The sequence below is a fragment of the Bubalus bubalis genome, chromosome 8 (genome assembly GCF_019923935.1).
Source record: "Bubalus bubalis isolate 160015118507 breed Murrah chromosome 8, NDDB_SH_1, whole genome shotgun sequence".
NCBI classification, from domain to species: Eukaryota; Metazoa; Chordata; class Mammalia; order Artiodactyla; family Bovidae; genus Bubalus; species Bubalus bubalis.
In genome coordinates this window covers 76,320,440-76,336,784 of record NC_059164.1, presented here as the reverse complement: position 1 = coordinate 76,336,784, position 16,345 = coordinate 76,320,440, and the positions used below count along the sequence as shown (strand labels likewise).

The window sequence follows — 16,345 nt, the reverse complement described above, 5'->3', positions numbered from 1 at the left end:
ACCGTGTCATTTTTGTTCTGTCCATTTGTGTTCTGAAGAGCATTTTCACGTCCACATGTCTCTCACCATCGCTTCGCTGAGCTTCCATCTTTAGCATAGGCTGTCTCTAGCTCCTGCTGTCGCCAGCGGGGACCTGAGGCCACACTACGTTCTGCATGTTGGCACATCCTTTCCTCCACGTTCTGCGCTGTGCCTTTGACTGGACTCTGGATTCTTTCAGATTCTGCTTCCTGGGCATTTTTGACAGTTTCTCTTTTGATCTTCCCATGTTTAAAGAGCTGATAAAAAGTTACTTAATGAAGTAAGGAATTCTTATTGACCCCTGGTTCTGGGCAGAGCACCTTTGAAGAATCCAGAGTTGGGTGCCCAGGGGTCCTGCCTGCTGTCACTCACCCCAGTAGCCAGTCTTCCTTCCATGCCAGGCATCACAGAAGTTCTCGTTTTCTTCCATTTTACTGATAATATTTGTGAGACTCCAGTTTTAAGTAAACTTTTCATTTTGAGATAATCGTAGATTCATACACAGATATGAAAAATAAGAGAGACATTCTCACGTGCCCTTCAGCCAGTTCCCCCACTGGTACCATCTTGTCCCTCACACCAGGATGCTGATGCTAATAGCAGTCAAGCCACAAACGTCTGCATCAGCTCAGCTGCCCCTTTGCAGCCACACTCACTCTCCTTCCATCCGCTCCCCCCACGTTTGACCCCTGGCAACCACTGTCCTGTTTTCCATTGCTATAGTTTTGTCATTTCAAGAATGTTTTACGAATCACAATATGTAACATTTTGGAATTGGTATTTTTCAATCAGCATGATTTTGTAACACTAGTTTTTTCTTATTTGCTGAGTAACATTCCTTGCCATAGGTGTCCCACAGTTGTTTTAACCAATTTCTCATTGAAGGACCTTTGTGTCGTTTCTGTTCTTTGGCTAATAGGGTCTTTTACAGAGCAAAAGTTTTAAACTCTGAAGTCCAGTGTATCAATGTTTCCTTTTATGGATCATGCTTTTCGTATCAAGTTTAAGAACTCTTTTCTTAGCTCTAGAACCTCCTGAAGATGTTCTCCTTTGTATTTTTCTAAAGGTTTTATAGTTTTGCATTTAGCATTTAAGTCTGTGATCCATTTTGAGTTCATTTCTTGAATGAGATAAGAAGTTTAGATCAAGGTTGGTTTGTTTTTGGCCTGTGAATGTCAACCGCTCCAGCACCATTAACTGAAAAGTTTGTCTTTCTTATCATTGAATTGCTTTCACACTTTTGTCAAAAATCAGTTGGACTTATTTGGTAAGTCTGTTTCTGGGTTCTCTATTCTTTCCCTTAATAAGTGTCTTTCTCCACAAGTGCCACATCATCTTAATTACTATAGCTGCTGAACTTTATTTTCCTTTTTTCAGAATTGCCTTGGCTGCTCTTAAGGCCTATCTCTTTCCTTGTAAATTTTAGAATAAGCTTGTCTATGTTTATGAAAACTCTTACTGACATTTTAGTAAGAATTGTGTTAAACCTATAGATCAATTTTAGAGAGAATTAGCATCTTTACTATGTTGTGTTCCAATCCATGAACATAGTATGTCTTATTTATTTAGATCATCTTTGATTTCTTTCATCAACTTTTTGTAGTTTTCAGCATACAGGTTCTGTACATGTTTTGTTAGATTTACCTGTCAGTATTTCCTTTTTAAAAGAAAATTTTAATGTCCACCTGTTCGTTATTAATATCTTGAAATGCTATTGATTGTGTTTATGTAGTACCCTATGACCTTGCTAAGCTCACTTATTCTAGGACTTGTATTTTTTTGGTAGATTCTTTAGGATTTTCTGGATAGACGATCATCTCATTTTTATTTCCTTTTCTTGCCTAATGCCCTGGTTGGATCTTCCAGTACTGTGTTGAACAAGAGTCATGGGAATGAATATCCTTGCTGTGTTCCTGATCAGTGGTAGATTATATTGATTGTTTTTTCAAATGTTGAACCAAACTCTGCTGGAATAAACCTCAATTGGTCATAGTATATAATTATCTGCATCTATATTCATAAGGGATATTGGTCTATAATTTTTTTTTTTTTCTGACTGTCTTTGTTCTTAGTATCAGGGTAATTCTAACTTCATAAAGTAAGTTGAAAAGTTTTCTTCCTACACTCTTTTCTGAAAGAAATTGTGTAGAATTGGTATTAATTCTTCTTTAAACATTCAGTAGAATTCCCCAGCAAAACCATCTGGGTTTAGAGTTTTCTTTTTCAGAAGCTTTTTATATTTATGAATTCAGTTTCTTTAATAATTACAGAGTCATTCAAATTGTCTGTTTCATACTGTTTCATAACAGCAGTTTGTGCTGTTCTAAGAATAACTTGTTTATATCTGAGTTGTCAAATGTGTCTGTTGTTCATAGTATTCCCTTAGTCTCTTTTTTTGTATCTGGAGGGTCTATAGTGATACCCCGTTTTATTTCTGATATTGGTAATTTGTGTCTTCTCTCTTTGTTAGTCCTGTTACAAGTTTGTCAGTGTGACTGATCTTTCCAAAGAACCAATCACCAGTTTCATTGATTTTTCTGTTTTGCTCTTTTCAATTTCATTGATTTCTGCTCTTACCTTGATTATTTCTTTACTTCTGCTTTCTTTGTATTGGTTTTCTTTCTTTTTTTTTGTCTTCTTTCTCTAAGTCCTTATGGTAAGACCTTATAGATTAAGATTAAGACTTTATAGATTACTGATTAAAGAGAAGTCAGTTTCTTGTAGACAAGCATATGTTTTTTTAATTCACTCTGTCAATCTTTGTCATCTAAGTAGTGTATTTAGATCATTTATATTTAACTATTGATACGTTAGGGCTCAAGTCTGCCATTTTATCCTTCATTTTGTTTGTCCTTTTACCTTTCTTTGTTTTCTTTTTCCTGACTTTCTGGGTTTTTAAACCTGTACTTTAAAATTCCATTTTTATTTGTATAAAGTCCTTTTGATTTATCTCTTTGTGTTTTTAGTGTCTTTTAGGCTTTTTAGTGGTTGTGTAGGTATATGATATTTCATATACATAACTTGTCACAATTTAATGATGTTATCATTTTACCAGTTCATGTAAAGTGTACTTGCCTCCCTTTATATTCCTTCATTCTCTCCACATATAATATGTAATTGTCTTAAATATTTCCTCTGCATGTGTTCAGAACAGCACCAGATAGTATTACAAATTTTGCTTCAATCGTCAAACATAATTAAGAAGACCCAGGAGGAGAAGGAAAGTCTGTTTTGTTTACCTGTACTTTTTAGTTCCACATTCTTTCTTCCTTCCTCCTGTCTCATTCCTTCATTTTTATTTATTTATTTATTTATTTGGCTGTGTTGGGTCTTAGTTGTGACACCTGGACTCTTTAGTTGCAGCACATGGGATCTAGTTCCCTGACCAGGGATCAAACCCAAGCCCCCTGCACTGGAAGCACAGTCTTAGCCGCTGGACCACCAGGGAAGTCCCCTGTCTCGTTCCTTCTGATAATCATTTCCTTTCTGTTTACAACTTCTTTTAGTCATTCATTTAGGATGACAGATTCTCTTAGTTTTTTTTCATTTGAAAATGTTTTGATTTCTCCTTCATTTCTATAGGATATTATCACTATATATGGGATTCTGGGGAACCAGTTCTTTTTTTCAGCTCTTTATATGTGGTGCCACTTCCTTCTGGCTTCCATGACTTCTGTAGAGAAATCCAGTGTTATTTAAGTTGTTTTGCCCTCTAGGCAAAGTGTCACTATATTCTGGCTGCTTTCAAGATTTTTTCTATCTTTAAATTCAGAGGTTTAATTGTAACATATTTCAACATGGATTTCGTTGGCTTTATTCTGTGAGTTCACTGAGCTTCTTAAGTCTGCGGATTAAAAAGTCTTTTGCCATATTTGAAAAGTTTTCAGCCTCCCTCTTTTTCTTCTCCTTCTGAGATTCATCAGCACAACTTTGAAATCTTTTGTCACAGCATCACAGGTCCCCAGGAGTTTGTTCCCTTTTTTCTTCCTGGTCTGTTTTCTCTGTATTCTTCAGATTGATTCATTTCTATTGTTCTGCCTTTAAGTTCATTGATCCTCTGTCTCTTGCTAATGCCATACTGAGTTTTCATTTGGTTTATTATATTTTGCAATTTCAGAATTTCCCATTTGGTTCTTCTTTGTGTCTTCAATTTTTGAAGAGACTTTCTTCACTGGGACTTAATTTTTTTCATGTCTGTCATGTTTTAATTGCTCACTGAAATAATTTGATAATGACTCCTTGAGAAGAAGATAATTCTAATTAGATAATTCTAACATCTGTGTCATTTTGGTGTTAGTGCCTGTTGATTATTTTTTCTCATTCAATCTGATATATTCCTGGTCCTTGTTATGAGTGATTTTTTAAAATATTGAAACCAGGACATTTTGGGTATTATGAGACTTGGGATCTTGTTTAAATGTTTGTTATATCAGGGCTCCTCCGAACACTGCTGTGGTAGGGAGGGGCCCAGCTAGTTACTCCCCAGTGGGAATGGATGTTTTGGGCCCCAAAGTCTCTGTTGACTTTGGGGTAGGGGAATGGATTAGTGCATTCCCTCCCAGAGGAAATGAAAATGTAGGCTTCCTCTTGGGCCTTCTTTGAAAGCTTTAAGTAGGGTCAGAGGTCAGAGTACATTGTAGCCTGGCATGGGTGTTGATGGGGCTGCAGTGTGTTATGTGTGTTTGGGTGGAATAGAGCAGTTAACAGTCTAGAAGTTTTCTGTTCTGCTAGTCTGTCCGTCTCCTGGTTCTTTAAAGAGAGCAGCTTTTGTTGGGGCTTTTTTAAAATCTACACTGGTAGAAGTTTCCATGTTCTTTGCTCCAGGTCTGGGATATGGGAGCCCAAAAGGAAACCCAAGGGCCCTCCTTGGCTGGTTGGCCTTTTACTCCACCCTTTGGAATCATCTTACATTTGTTTTGTATGCAATATCTGCAGTTTTTAGTTGCACTTAGTGGGAGAATAGGATATGTCTATGCTACCTTTCCAGAAGCCTACATCTGTAGATTTAAGTTATCAAATGACTGAGGAACTCAGAAGCAGGGCTAGCAGCTTTGAAGTTCAGTAATGATCCAAATAACTGAGTCCAAGAATGATCAGTTCAGGGTGGGGGAAGTGAAGCATCACACATACGGTGAGGCTGAGGGCTCCACAACAAGCCCACGTTCTTCTCTGGGACACACAGGTCACCTGGTTAACTCCACAATCAAAGTGTTCCTGACAGAGTATGCTCTCTTTGGATACTCTGGTTCCCTGAGCCCCCACTGCTGAGCATTTCTACCAGCTAGGAAAAGTGCCCCCACCCAAGTAACTCTGGTTTTTCTCCTAAACGCTGAGAGCAGGGCTATGAATGGCCAGGGCCACGCTTTATCAGACCCATGTGATGGCCCATCCTCATTCTTGATAGAATAACAGCAGGAAACAGGTGCAGAGCGTAACCAAGCCCCTCAACCATCACTACCACCACCCCAAGGTGAAAAGGCCAGGTTGTTTTTGTTTTAATTTTTAAAAGGGGGAGGAACAATTGAAAAACAGAATTTGATTTTGCTTTTAAAATTTAAAAAAAAAAAAAAAAAAGGATCCTACGGCATTAGATCGGAAAAGGCAATGGCACCCTACTCCAGTACTCTTGCCTGGAAAATACCATGGACGGAGGAACCTGGTGGGCTGCAGTCCATGGGGTCGCTAAGAGTAGGACACGACTGAGCGACTTCACTTTCACTTTTCACTTTTATGCATTGGAGAAGAAAATGGCAACCCACTCCAGTGTTCTTGCCTGGAGAATCCCAGGGACGGGGAAGCCTGGTGAGCTGCCGTCTATGGGGTCACACAGAGTCGGACACGACTGAAGCGACTTAGCAGCAGCAGCAGCAGCAGCAGCAGCAGCAGCAGCAGGGCATTAGATGAATCAAGGTAGTCATTCCCAAGAGCATTAGATGAATAAAGGTTGTCATTCCCAAGCCAGCTTGGGAAAGGGAACTTCATGGCCCACCCATGACCAGTTGAGTCAAGGTCTGGCTTTAGAGCCTGGAAATGTGCATTTTTACAACTCTCCCAGATTCCCCAGAGATTTGGATGCACAGCTGTGTTTACAAGCAACTGCTTGAGTCCCTTACTGGGCCTGTGTGTTATTTACACTTAATTAGGTCAAGAAATGGAAGAATGTCTGATCTTGAACAGTCAGGTGTTGGAGACAGTGGATACTCGGTTAGAGTTTCATGTTTCATGAGGTCTGGGATTGTGAACTGCAGCTTCCCTCATTCCAGCCAGTGTTCTGAGGGTAAGGTGCCTAACGTTGTGTCCCCTGACAGTTTTCCTCCATGTCTCTTCCCCTTTGATAATTCTGCAACACGAAACAAGCATGTGATGCCTAGGAAAAAGCCCGTGCACCACGTGTTTATCAGCTTGAAGTATGCTTTCAGATGGAGAGGCACCATGCTTGTGGTGCTCAGCAGATAGCAATGATGATTCGGTGATAGTGATACAGTAAATTCCTTAGCGATTAGTCAGTAAATATGTGTCAGTATTGGACTGGGAAGAGCGAGCACCAGATCTGTGAATGCCAAGTGCTGTTTGGAGGATGGTTCTTTATGTGCAGTTGGGAGTTCTTCCGGGAGAAGGCGCCATCCTTCATCAGATGGCTGTGGGAGCCTCTGCCCTGCTGCCCGGCAGCTCTCCCTGCAGGCCCCTTGGCTGTCCCTCACTTCTCAGTCTCCTAGCTTCCTGTCACTCACCACCAACAAATGTTGCCATTAAGACATAGGTGACCTAGTTCTAATCCAGTTCCTCGTTTTCTACTTGAATTTTCTCCTTAACTATTTTTCATTTGCTTTCTGATTGACTTACCTAATGCCTTTTCAAACCTAAACTGCTTTGTGTCTTTGGGACCTTGAAATACATTTTTTTCTAAATTATGAATAATTGGTGCACTGGACTAATATATGCATAATATTAATTTTATTCTCATTTTCCTATGATGCCAGTAATATACTCAGCTTGGTTTGTTGCTAAAGTTCATGTATCTGGCTATAAGATAGTATTTATTTTCACATATAACAGAGGTTTTATGATTTTTCTATTCTCTTTTCTCTCCTCTGGGGAGTCCCTTCCCCTTTTCCTAAACTGTGGCCCCCGTGTGGTTGTGCCCCTCTCTCCTCCCCCCGGCAGGATTCTACGGTCTGGACGAGTCTGACCTGGACAAGGTCTTCCACCTGCCCACCACCACGTTCATTGGAGGGCAGGAGTCGGCTCTTCCTCTGCGGGAAATCATCCGACGCCTGGAGGTGAGAAAACTGGGCTGTTTCCCGAAAGCTCCAGAGAACTTGCGAGAACTTATGGAAGCCTCCAGACTAGGTGGTTTGCTTTCCCTTGGTCCTATATATTTTTTTAATGTAAGGGAAGAAACTTTTTTTTTTTAATATTTTATTGATGAAAATCCATGTTTTTGTATTTTTACAACCAACCATAAAAAAAAAAAAAGGCAGAATTTGCTTCTAAGACTTAAAAAAAAATGTATCCTAAAGCATTAGGTAAACAAAGACTGCTGTCTGCAAGCCTGCTTGAATAGGAACACCTGGGGAAAGCCCTGGCCCACCCACAACCAATTGAGTCAGTTCCTGTTTTGGAGCCTGGAAATATGCATTTTTACAAATCTCCTAGAGATTGGGATACATAACTGTGTTTGCAGGCGACTGCTTGAGTCCCCATTTGTCCTGATCCCAGCATTTGAAAGGGGCAGAGAGCCCTGTGCGGCTCTTGTTTCAGTCAGTGCCAGAGCCCAGGAATTGGGCTCTTGTGGGACAGTTGGGCCTGTACTCCAGGGGTCCCAGCTGTAGCACCCCTGTCCCCAGAGGGCCCCACATCCAGGGCTCTTCCAAGAGAGCCTCCCATTCCAACGTGTCCTAACATGGAATGCCTCATTCTCAGGGTTTACAGATACTGTGTAAAGCTACCTGACTGTGGTGCGTTAGGTGTGTTTACACGTGATAATGTGCGTGCACTGGGCTGTTGTGTGACCTGACAGAACTTAGTGTGCTCTTGGTCCCGTGACATAATAGTCAACTTGTAGCTCTTTGAAAATTTAGAACAAGTGCAATTTCTTGTCTTCTTAACATAGAGAACCTTAGAGTCAGCACCTAAAACTCCCTGCCCTGCCCTTCTGGGGACTGAGCCAAGACAAGAAAGACAAAACATGATCCAGGAGCCCAGTAACGATGTGTTCCAAGTTAATAGCTGAATTCATGTTAGTAATGATGGAAACATACTGTTTTTGACCTAATCGTTTCCTTTGAGCTTTTAATTGTTCAGTAATGGAAATATTGCCCCATCAGGCGTTAAGTCAGGCATAAGGAGCATGGGTGGGGTTCTCCTGCCTGGGTGTGTAAAAATGAGGAGGGAGCCCCCCTTCCCTCTGCCTTGCCCTTCCTTCTCCCTCCTCCCCACCCCTCCCCTCTCATTCCACCTCTTCCTTTGCTCTCTACTAGGCTTGCAACTCAAACCAAGGAAAACTCATCCATTTTAAGCTCATGGAGGAAGGTTCTAGGTTCATGTTTACAAACTTTGTGTCTGGTCTGTGTTTTCTCAAGTGTGTTTGTGCAGAAATATGCCATCTTCTGCAGCTCAGTAGATCAGGGAGCTGTACAGCTCAGGTGGAAGTGGTGACCCTCCCTGGCTCTGAAGTCAGGGTAGGCAGGCCCTCACACCCCATCCCTTGGCTTCTTGTACATTCAGTTTAGAAGTTCCCAGTTTATCATGTGAAGAATCATCAGGGAAATAGGGTTTGGGGTTAGTGAAAATACCTTAAACATCAAGGTCTTTTCCCAGCTCCATTTCCTCTTTTCATCTCTTGGCTAGGGTGATAGGGAGAATGTCGTGGTTGGCCTTTATTTGAGTCCAGGCAAATGTCCCTTTGTTTCATTATCACAGAGCTAATGTGCAGAGGTGCTCACCTCTGCTCTGGAAGGCGGCAGTAAGAGAGCGGGGGCCTGGTGCCAGGTCTGGGCCCACCACTGGGATCCCAGGCACATCTTTGCCCTATACCATGCCAGCCAGTTTCCATGTTAGTTGTGAAAACCAAAGAGGGTCACAGACAACCACCAAGCAGAACCCAGCATGCTTGGTTGGCATGGCTGCTGCAAAGGCATGAAAGGGCATTTGTGGGCCCTAAAACTCACTGTTGGGAGTTTCCTGGTGGCTTAGTGGTTAAGTTTCAGCACTGCCACTACCGTGGCCACCGTTTGATCCCTGGTTGGAGAACTGAGATACCACAAGCTGTGTGGCATGGCCAAAATATTAATTAATTAAGATTTAGTGGCACATCAGGGCATATCTTCTTTAATTCCAACACTGACTAGGGTTTGCTGTTGGCCCCTCATTCTGACCCCAGGACAGCCAGCAGGTGATGAGGGGAGAGAAGTGCTGATCACTTGGCTGAGGAAGGCTGTGTGGGCCCCTCCAGATGGCTCCCCAGCAGGCGCCTCTGTCTGGTCAGTGTCAGGAGAGACGAGAGAGGGCCCCCAGTTCAGCCCAGTACCCTGCCAGAGACCGCTCAGCACGGTCCCTATGACAGATTCCCAGAGGGCTGCCTCTCTGACTCTCGGTTCTCCCATGCCTTTCCTGTTTTCTCTCACTCTGATTTCCTGGCATGCATCCTGCTCAGGTCACCCTAGGCTTTCAACAGGAGGCACGGCCTCCTTCCCAGCTGTGACATGTGAGTGGTGTCACGAAGTGCCTGCCCTGTTCAGGACCCTTCCTTTTGTATATGTGCAGTCATGCTTCTGTAGAACCTGATATCCCCAAGAGGAGTCAATTGTTAAAAGAAGAATGTAGAATTTGAAAGCCCGCTACAGTTAAGTGGCCTTTGAGCTATGATATCCACCAGTGGCACAGGGCCTTTTTTTCTCACAGTGCTGGGCACAGTCTGACCTTGAGGTCAGAGGAGCTGCCTTGCCCAGCAGCTTCCTTGTCCCCAGGCTGGTGATTCTATCCTCCCGCCATGAAAGGAGCATACCTTGACCCAGGGGTTCTCACTCTCCCTCCCTGCCCACTAGGCTCCATGCTACGTGGAAGAAGCATTTCATGGCCAAGTTCAGAGTGAGAGGAGGTCGCGGGCCCAGGCCTGGTGCCCCAGGTCACAGCTAGCTCTGCTGCATCTGAAGTGGAGGCCATCTGTTCCTCCCAGCCTTCTGGCTAAGTGGGCAGTCAACATACCTGGGTGAACATCCCCTTTATTGTGTGTTTGTGTGTGTGTGCATTAAATATAGATGGCCTACTGCCAGCACATTGGGGTAGAATTCATGTTCATCAATGACCTGGAGCAGTGCCAGTGGATCCGGCAGAAATTTGAGACACCCGGGGTCATGCAGTTCACCAACGAGGAGAAGCGGACCCTGCTGGCCCGGCTCGTGCGCTCCACCAGGTACAGGGCTGCACTGGCCCCATCTGTGTGGTACAGTCTGTTGACGGGGTTGGGTGGGTTTGGGGCGTGGCCACAGCTCTGTGAGAGCAAGGTTGTCCCTGCTGACATGCTTCTTCAGGGTGGCTTAGTTTCTGTCCAGGTTTGAGGAGTTCCTGCAGCGGAAGTGGTCATCTGAGAAGCGCTTTGGTCTGGAAGGCTGCGAGGTACTGATTCCTGCCCTCAAGACCATCATTGACAAGTCCAGTGAGAACGGAGTGGACTACGTGATCATGGGAATGCCACACAGGTACGTGGCCACCCTGTGAGCATCCAGAGCACAGAGGCAGGGCACTGGGCAAGCCTGGTATACAGTAACCCTAGTCCCTGCCCCGAGACGACCATCGTCACAGCAGCCCCTCCCTGGGCAGTCACTGTCACACTTGAGGTGGTTATAGACAGACATTGGCCTCATGACCATGTTGGGATCCCAGGTGAGGGAGGCTAATCTAGAGGGAAGGTAGCTGGGTACACGAAGCAGAGACCTCAGCTTGAGGAGGCCCAGGAGGCCGAGGATGGAGCGCTCACTGCAGGCTGGCAGCATTCTCCGTTTTCTGCTTTTCTTCCTCCTGCCTCATCATGGCCTTGGATGCCATGCAAGCAGAGGCCAAGTGTCCCCCATCAGTTCTGGTCTCAGCTCCTCTTGGGCTGAAGACTGAGGCACTGCCTGTCCCTCAGGGGAGAAAGGGGATAAAACAGCATTGCCTGCTGCCCAGGGCCCAGCTCAGACCCTGCTCACTCCTATGTGTCCAGGGGGAGACTGAATGTGCTTGCGAACGTCATCAGGAAGGAGTTGGAGCAAATTTTCTGTCAGTTCGACTCAAAGCTGGAGGCAGCTGATGAGGTAAGACACCTGATTTCTTTTAGAAACTAGCATAGCTCCAACCCATGCCAGATCCTGGCTTCATTTATTTCTCCAGAAGGACTTATGGGGTCTGGGATCCTCTATACCACTCACAAAAAAAGGAAGTGGCCAGTGGCTGACCTCCCAGAGAAGAGAGAGACGAGAGGCCTGGCAGCCCCCACAGTTTTCCCCGCCAGGGGTAGGGATGTGGCCCTCTAGTTGAGGGACCTCCTCCTTGTACCCTGGGTGGAGCCATTCTGGAAAAAGCCTTTCCATCCTAGGAATGAGAGTTCTGGGTGTAGAAATAACACAGGACAGGGCTGTCACAGAGAGTAAGTGTCTCCCTGCCTAGGTAAAAGCCTCACCGTTTGTGCCGGCAGGGTTCTGGAGATGTGAAGTACCACCTGGGCATGTATCACCGGCGGATCAACCGTGTGACCGACAGGAATATCACCCTGTCGCTGGTGGCGAACCCTTCCCACCTGGAGGCTGCCGATCCCGTGGTAATGGGCAAGACCAAAGCTGAGCAGTTTTACTGCGGGGACACCGAGGGGAAGAAGGTGAGACCATGTGGGCTGGCCGGGGGCAGTCCTGAAGCCAGACAGTCCAGGACAGGCTCACAGCCACAGGCACACCCCAGACCTCACATTTCCGGAATTGAACAAAATGTTCTGAGTGGACTTCCAAAGAGTAGCAATAGTAAACCAGCCCCAGTTACAGATACGCTTCCTCCCAAGTTGTGACCACCAGGGCTAGGTGGGGAGTAGTTTGCTTTTGTTGTCACCACACCTGTGGAGAAGCTAGTCTTGCAAGATAATCATGATGGTCAAAGAGGTTTTGTCATTGAACAAGAGGACAGGGTCTTAAGGAAGAGGTGTGGATGAGCCTAAAGGAGGAATTGTGAAGCTGACAGATAGAAGAGATGGCCCAGTCAGTATTAGGGTGGCACCATTTAGAGATGGAGGACAGCTCGAGGTCTGGATAGTCCTAGTACAGAGGTGGAGAATAGCTCGGGGTCTGGATGGCCCTAGTACCAGCATTTTCGAGATATGTGATGGTGAATGCTTAATGTTGATTAGCCAGCCTGCTGGTATATATAAATCCTCAATGGGTTGTAACTGTTTGTTCTTGTTTGATCTCAAAGTGTAAGTCTGTCTTTTACAAATTATATAGTTCTTACTAAAGACAACCTCAAAGCCAAGCAATCAGGAAAATCAACTTTTTGTAGTGTCTGTGTGAGCATTCTGGGGCGTGTTTGAAGTCAGCATCTCCGCCGTGCTCTCAAGTGTCTATTCTTCCTAGAAACAGGGTCACCTGTGAGAAAGCAATAGAACATACACATTGAGGTGTAAAGCTGCAGGTTAACTGGTAAAGAACTTCAGAAGAGGGATACATGGGTATGGAAGGAAGTGGAATGAAAGGCAGTCAAATCTTCTCATTGATAGAGCAGATAGTTGTCATATTTAGTTAAACAGCAGGACTTAGGTAGATGGGAAGAAAAGAATGTTCCCTGGAGATTGTGGTGGGTGGGGGGTGGCGGGTGGGGGAGGTGCTACGGGCAGAACAGGGATGAAGTGGGTGGGAGACAGCCTGGCTGAAGGATGCCCTGGTGAGCCTCAGACTTTTTAGAGGTGGAGCCAGTTATTAGTTGACTAGATTCTTTAATTCAAAACACTGTAACTCTATGCATACTGTGTTTGGATGGTTTGAGGGTAATGGGGTCCCAGCCGGAGGTGGCATTGGGAATAGGAAGTGGTTCCTGCACCACAGAGAAAGAGTATAGCCGTGGGGAGGATGTTGGGACATGAGAGTTACTTCCCTGGGCTTGGGAGCCTGGACGGTGCCACAGAAACTCCAAACAGGCACAAAGTGGCTTCCTGTGCAGCCCCCAAGGCCACCAGTGACACTGTGGCAGGGGAGGGATGGGGAGGAGAGCAACATCAGTGACTGGTACCTCCAGCATTTCTGCTGTCTGTGGCTAGGACACTTTCCCAGGCATTTGTGGCCAGGGAGGGGAACAAGATTGCAGAAAACATTATGTGATATTCACATTCATAAATTATAGACACAGCCATTCAGGCATCGCTTGCTCAGAATGCTGAAAACACCCTCAAAAGTAATGAAATAACTAGAGAAAAGCGATGGAGCATATCTAACATGCTTCAGATGATAACAGCAATCAATCCTGTGAGGCCAGGAGAGGCTGGTTAGCCCCATGTGGTCGCCAGGTGCTTGTTTGAGGGAGTGCCCGGTCCACGGGGTTGCCCTGCCCAGTGTGAATGGCCCGTGCCCACAGGCCCCCAGCCTTACCCCTCTCTCTGAGCCAACGCTTGCCCTGCTCAGTGGACGGGTCAGACCCCACCAGTCCTCCACACTTGCCGTCCTTGCTATTCATCCCAAACCTCTAGGCAATTATCTGATTTCTGTTAAACCCAGAATCCAGGAAGCTGGATTATTTGTTACATAACCTTCAGTGTTTCAGAAAAAAAATATGTAATTTATAAATGTGGCCAAGGTTATTCTGTAACCTGGTGCAAGATCGAGCCTGACCCAGCTTGGCTCAGGGTTGGCCCTTGGGACGTTCATGTGGGAAAACAGCTCCCCAGTGCTGCAGGCAGAAACCTGCTCCTACCAGGAGTAGGTAGGAGTATGATTGCAGCAGCTGGTGCACCCTGGAGACTGCAGGGACGGCAGGTAGCCTGGCGAGTGGCCCAGTACAACTTCACCAGAAGAGCAAGAGAAATAGCTAGAGGAGAGGGGAGGCTAGCCTGAAGTGCCCAAAGGCAGGAGGCCAAGGTTGTATAGAGAAGGCTCTGCAGAGAGGAAACTTGCATCCTGGTGATCAGGGAGAGGCGCTGTGTCCCCCAGTTGTTCGGGACCTGGCAAAGCTTCCCTCCTCTGAGGAGGTTCCTGTACAAACCCAACACTTGTGTCTATTTCTACCTGTCCTAGAGAGCGCTCCTGCATCCACCATGGCAGGACACATGGGGTCTGCTACAAAAAGAATCTAGATTTTGTCTCTGAAGAGCACATGGACCTTCCCTTCCTGGCGTGAGGACCAGGGAGGTGAGAGGAGCTGAGGACACATGGCAAGAGGGCATCAACGAATAGGGGCGACAGGGTCATGGGGGTAGCAAGCCAGCAAGTACTGAGGACAGTGGGTATGGTGTCTGACGGTGCAGGAGGTGTTTATAAACGTAGAAGGAGGGAGGCACAGAAAAAGGATTGGAACTGGAGGTGTTGCAGTTATGCAGTGTGTAAATTGAGAAATCTCTGTATGTGCACTTAGTATCCATTTTTTGGTTCTGGGCTGAAAGAGCCTAGAAGTGATCATGTTCTAGTAGTGATGAGCACACAAATAGTCTTAAAGGCGGTCCTGCACTGAAGGAACCAGGCTCCTTAGAGAAATGTCCAATTCCAGGGCTGGGCAGGAGGCTGAGAGCTCTTGTACCAGAAAGCAGGGAGGGCCCCCCCGCACCGTGAACCCAGGGGCATGTTCAGACGGCATGGGGCTCCCACACCAAGTCCGTCCCAGGATGATGTGAGCGTCAAAGTTACTATTGATATTAGTCAGTTACAGCCCATTGAATACAAAAGGAATCCGTGAGCACATATTAATACAAATAAAAGTCAAAAGAACACTGTTACATAACACGAGTGCATAAAGGTAGGGGTGACACCTGGCAGCATCCAGGAGGTGCCACGGAGGCTGCTGGGTGGGTGGGGGTGTGGTGAGGAGCAGGATGTAAAGGTTCTCCTCATTGTGCTCCTTACTGAGGAGAAATGGTGAGTTTAAAGGGAGAAACCTGGACAACTACCTGTCTGCATTCACATGGGGCAGGCCACCTCGGGTGTCCCAGGTATGCCACGCACCATTCCTGAGTCTGTTCACGAAGGACTGTTGGAGCCCAAGCCCTGTCCAGAATGTGGAGACAGGAGAGACAAGGGGCTGCTCCGGGTCAGAGAAGCCGAAGAGGCGTGGCCCTGAGAGCGCGTCTGCATGGGATCTGGGGAGGATGGGCTCTGGGCCAGCATTGCTTTCCTTTGAAAGGGTCCTGCATGGTGGGTTCAGGGGCAGTGGGCATTGGCTTTGCAGCAGATGGTGGTAGGGTGGCAAGTGTGTGGACGTGGAGCACACCACCTGGAACACATCACAGGGGAGGGCTGGGAGGGGCCTGGGGGTCTGTACTTTCCTGCCACTTTCTTTCTAAGTTTGAAATGATCTCAAAATACATCATTTTTGGGCTTCCCTGGTGGCTCAGTGGTAAAGAATCCACTTGCAGCGCAGGAGACATGGGTTCGGTCCCTGGGCTGGGAATAGTCCACGTGCCACAGAACATTTAAGCCTGTGTGCCACAACTACTGAGCCTATGCTCTAGAGGCCAGGACCCGCGACCGCTGAGCCCTTGTGCCATAGAATCCGTGTTTTGCAACAAGAGAAGCCACCGCAGAGAAAAGCCCGTGCACCACAGCTAGAAAGTAACTCCCACTCTCTGCAACTGGAGAAAAGCCCACACAGCAGCAACAACCCAGCACAGCCAAAAATAAATAAATACTACATCATTTTTTGAAAAGTGGATCATGACGTACTCTCCCACATGCCTTGTGGACATGGTGGCCAGGACCACGTCAGATTTGGGTTCTCCTTTGCCTGTCTGTAGGTCATGTCCATCCTTCTGCATGGGGACGCCGCATTTGCTGGCCAGGGCATCGTTTATGAGACCTTCCATCTGAGTGACCTGCCATCTTACACAACTCATGGCACTGTCCACGTGGTCGTCAACAACCAGGTAACGGGTGGCTCTGGGGTCTTTGCAGCAGAGCAGGCTAAGGAGGCCACATCAGCAATTAGACTTTGTCCTGAGGCTTCTTTGCTCACGTCAGTCTTACTTAGAGGGACATGTTCTTATCATTTAGTACGTTTGTTGTTTTCTGATTAATAAACTTGGACAAACAGGATACTTTCTTTAAAGTAGAGAGGTTTTAATTATGCTGTTTTAAGAGCATGATATTATTTTGGAATATTTTCT

At 45.9% G+C, this 16,345-nt stretch overlaps 1 protein-coding gene across 4 annotated transcripts in view; it reads left to right on the top strand.

Annotated features, from left to right (window-relative positions):
- Positions 1 to 16,345, top strand: part of OGDH (oxoglutarate dehydrogenase) — a 67,355-nt gene that overhangs the window by 35,896 nt on the left and 15,114 nt on the right. For all 4 annotated transcript variants that reach the window (XM_006051299.4, XM_006051297.4, XM_006051300.4 and 1 more), the window contains 6 exons: positions 7,186 to 7,301; positions 10,281 to 10,435; positions 10,575 to 10,721; positions 11,225 to 11,315; positions 11,696 to 11,875; positions 15,977 to 16,105. In XM_006051299.4, the coding sequence (XP_006051361.3) occupies positions 7,186 to 7,301; positions 10,281 to 10,435; positions 10,575 to 10,721; positions 11,225 to 11,315; positions 11,696 to 11,875; positions 15,977 to 16,105 (818 nt within the window). The remainder of the gene's footprint in view (positions 1 to 7,185; positions 7,302 to 10,280; positions 10,436 to 10,574; positions 10,722 to 11,224; positions 11,316 to 11,695; positions 11,876 to 15,976; positions 16,106 to 16,345) is intronic.